The following is a 3,431-nucleotide window of genomic DNA, read 5'->3' as shown; positions in this document are numbered from 1 at the left end:
TTTAAAAAATATGATTTAAAATCCTCCACATAATGATTTACTTTTACATTGTTTATTGGCTGAATCTGAATATATCATAGATATTTTCAGTTTGAACATAAATAAATGAAATAATACAATATAACCTACAATAATTTAAATTATATCATTAATCTAGGTAATCAAATCAATTCAGTCTAAAAAGCTGCATGTAGTGTCATTAAATGTCCAGCAGGTGTCAGTATCAACGCAGCATCAATCCAGTTTGGCAATGTGTCAAAATGCTTCCAGATGCCTCATTAACCATCACTACTGTTTATCATTTGATGGTCGTTTATTGATATGTTTTAAATCCAAAACAATAAACAGTTGAATATGTTCTAAGGAAAGTGGAATTTAATGGACGTCAGCTACCTGCTGCCTCAGCAAACTTATTAAGTGAACTAATTACAGGTGTGCACCTCTGACAGGCTGCAAGGCAGTGAAGTGCACAAAATGGAAAGAAAAGGAAGTCTGTAAGGTTTCCTTTTTTTTTTTTTTTTTACCATTTACCATTGAGATGTCAAGAGATATTGAGAACAGAAGCTTAGATACAACTTGCAGGTAATGCTGATTAATTAAAACTCTGAAAATGATCACTAAAGAAAAGTCAGCACAGGACATGAACATTGATATCACTTGGTGATTTCAGAGCATCATGCACCAAAGTTTCAACCTTCATTCATGCCATGTCCCGGAAGAAGCCTCTGCAGCCAGAAGGTGAGGAGTCCAACTTCTGCCGGTGCCTCACCACCCTGGACCTGGTGGGTCTGGGTGTCGGCAGCACACTTGGAGCTGGAGTTTATGTGCTCTCAGGGGAGGTTGCAAGGGAAGTGGCCGGCCCAAGCATCATCCTCTCCTTCTTTGTGGCAGCTGTAGCTTCAGTATTTGCAGGAATGTGCTATGCTGAGTTTGGAGCCCGAGTTCCAAAGACTGGCTCAGCTTACCTTTATACCTATGTGACTGTAGGAGAAGTGTGGGCATTTGTAACTGGATGGAACTTGCTCCTGTCTTATGTCATAGGTAAGTAAATCATTCAAATACACTTGCACTGCAAAGACATTCTGACAATGAGCACAACTTTCTTAAAATAAGAGTATTAACCCTCAATCTGAGCAGGAAAATAAGATGCCAATGAAATTGGGGATTTTACCTTTAAAATAAGATAATTGGATATTATGCACTTGAAATAACAGACCGCAGTTGTTTTTTATTAGTTTAAATGAACATCTTTCTTGCAATGTGTGGTATCAAATAAGGGAACTTAACGTTGTATAACTAGTTTTAACACTTATTTATTTCTGCATTTATTCTTAATCTGGTTAGTTATTTAAAAAAAGTAGGGCTGTATATTAGGTGGAAAATATACCACTGCTTCTATTTGCAGTGTTTTCAAACCGCACTGACAATCCCAATCACTAGAATTAGATTAACACTATAATGTTAAAAAAATTTACAAAAAATTAACCCTGAAATATAATGTTTAAAAAGAAATGTTGAAACCCTACTAAGGGCAAGTTTAAGTGCAAAGGTTTGCACATTGCTCCTTTGTAAACATATTTGGAAAGACACCCTGGACCAGTGCTTCTTAAATCCAGTCCTTAAGAGCAACTAGCCCTCAACTTCAAGATGCACTGTATCAAACGAAAAGCTTTTTCTGTTGAAAATGGAAGCCATTCTAATAAAATCCCTCATTACAAACGGCTCTTTGGCACTACAGCATTAGAAACACAGCCCTGGACGGGACCGCCTGTAGGTTTACAGTTGCTTTTTGTATCTCTGCTTCTTTTTGTATCTCTTCTTCTGTCTCTTTGAACCCCAGTCGGCCTCAGCAGATGGCCGCTTACACTGAGCCTGGTTCTCCTGGAGGTTTCTTCCTGTTAAAAGGGAGTTTTTCCTCCCCACTTTCGCTACAAGCATGCTTAAGCTGGAAATGCATTGTACAATTTTTTTGCCCTTTTCCAGTCATGTGAGGATTTTTAGATCAGGCCGTCTTTCATCCTGGTGGTGCGTCGTGTAGTATACAGGTGTTAACGAGAGGAATCAGCCTCTAACGACCACCTCCTGATCAGGAATCGTGAGGTCGGGAGAAATATCAAACGTGTTTGAAATTCATTCGGCCGTCGTAAGGTGGTTGTGGGCAAATCGATCAGCGCGCAAACAAGGATTCTTCTTCCTCCTCTCAGATGTAAACACAGTAGCATGGCGGGGGTGCAATGAGTGAAATGGAGTTCTTACTGTAAAACTGACAGACAGTAGTAGCCACGTTTGCTCAGCCATGTCTTTCTCTAAATACATCGTCATCTTTTCTTTTTAGGGCTTTCAGCACAAAATTACACAAATTACCAAGGCAGCTCGTTTCACTCTAGTGAGCTTCATATTCCTCTTCTACTCATTTGGATCTGGATAGACGAGTCCAAGTAGCTCCATCTCACTGCGGAGCTGAGATGGTTTTTAGATGTTCAGTGTGAGCAGGTAGATTGCATCAGAGCGTCGGGTCGCACAGAGTGAGAACAAACATCATGAGCTGTGAACTTTTAAACCCTGCGGTTTGGTCATACAGTATGAACTGTAGCTGCGTGTAACTGTTGAAAAAAAAAATTGCACAGTGTATGCCCGGCTTTGGTGTGAGGGATTGCCTTCGGGTCAACGAGTCGATGCAATCAACTGGTTTCCCTTGATTGAAAACTTTTAATCAATTTGACTGTTTGATCTGCTGAACTGTGTAAACTTGTTGTGATTTGGCACTACATAAATAAACTGGATTGAATAGAATATATATTTGTTTATGCAAATGTTTTATTGGCATTCCAATAAACTTTTTATGACATAGGATGGGGAATAATACACATATTTGTTTCTTAAATTTCCAGGTGCAGCAAGTGTAGCAAAGGCTTGGACCGGAGCCTTTGATGACCTCATCGATAATGTTATTGCCAAAACTCTGGAGGAACATGTCATGATGGACCTCCCTGGCCTAGCTACATACCCAGACTTCTTTGCTGCTGCTTTGATTATGCTGCTGTCAGGTATGCATACGTTTGTTGCAGGATGCAGTATACAATGCGTTTCTGACCTAATGATCTTTAAAATAAATGTTCACCTTTGAACCATATCTATCCCCTTTTTTTTTTTTTTTGCAGGAATACTTGCCTATGGCGTGAAGGAGTCTGCACTCCTGAATATAATTTTTACTTCTGTAAATGTGCTAGTCTTGCTTTTTATCATCATTGCCGGTTTCATTAAAGGAGAAATAAGCAACTGGAACATCAGTGAGAGAGTTCTTCACAATTTTACCTTGGAAATGGAGTAAGTGATTTTCATTCAATCCATAATTCAAAACTCTGTTACATGTTTTGTGTTATTTGTTTCTGTAGTTCATATTTTATCATATATATATATATATATATATA

General features: G+C 38.7%; 1 protein-coding gene across 1 annotated transcript in view; it reads left to right on the top strand.

Moving 5' to 3' along the window:
* Nucleotides 1-538: 538 nt before the first annotated feature.
* Nucleotides 539-3,431, top strand: part of LOC107092583 (cationic amino acid transporter 2-like) — a 20,198-nt gene continuing 17,305 nt past the window's right edge. Inside the window, exons 1-4 of the mRNA XM_015387146.1 lie at nucleotides 539-582; nucleotides 671-1,041; nucleotides 2,892-3,047; nucleotides 3,162-3,327. Coding sequence (XP_015242632.1) covers nucleotides 539-582; nucleotides 671-1,041; nucleotides 2,892-3,047; nucleotides 3,162-3,327 — 737 coding nt within the window. The remainder of the gene's footprint in view (nucleotides 583-670; nucleotides 1,042-2,891; nucleotides 3,048-3,161; nucleotides 3,328-3,431) is intronic.

Source organism: Cyprinodon variegatus, unplaced genomic scaffold (assembly GCF_000732505.1).
Source record: "Cyprinodon variegatus isolate N-32 unplaced genomic scaffold, C_variegatus-1.0 Scaffold386, whole genome shotgun sequence".
Taxonomy (NCBI): domain Eukaryota; kingdom Metazoa; phylum Chordata; class Actinopteri; order Cyprinodontiformes; family Cyprinodontidae; genus Cyprinodon; species Cyprinodon variegatus.
The sequence above is the reverse complement of the archived record's forward strand: the minus strand, read 5'-3'. Positions and strand labels throughout refer to the sequence as shown.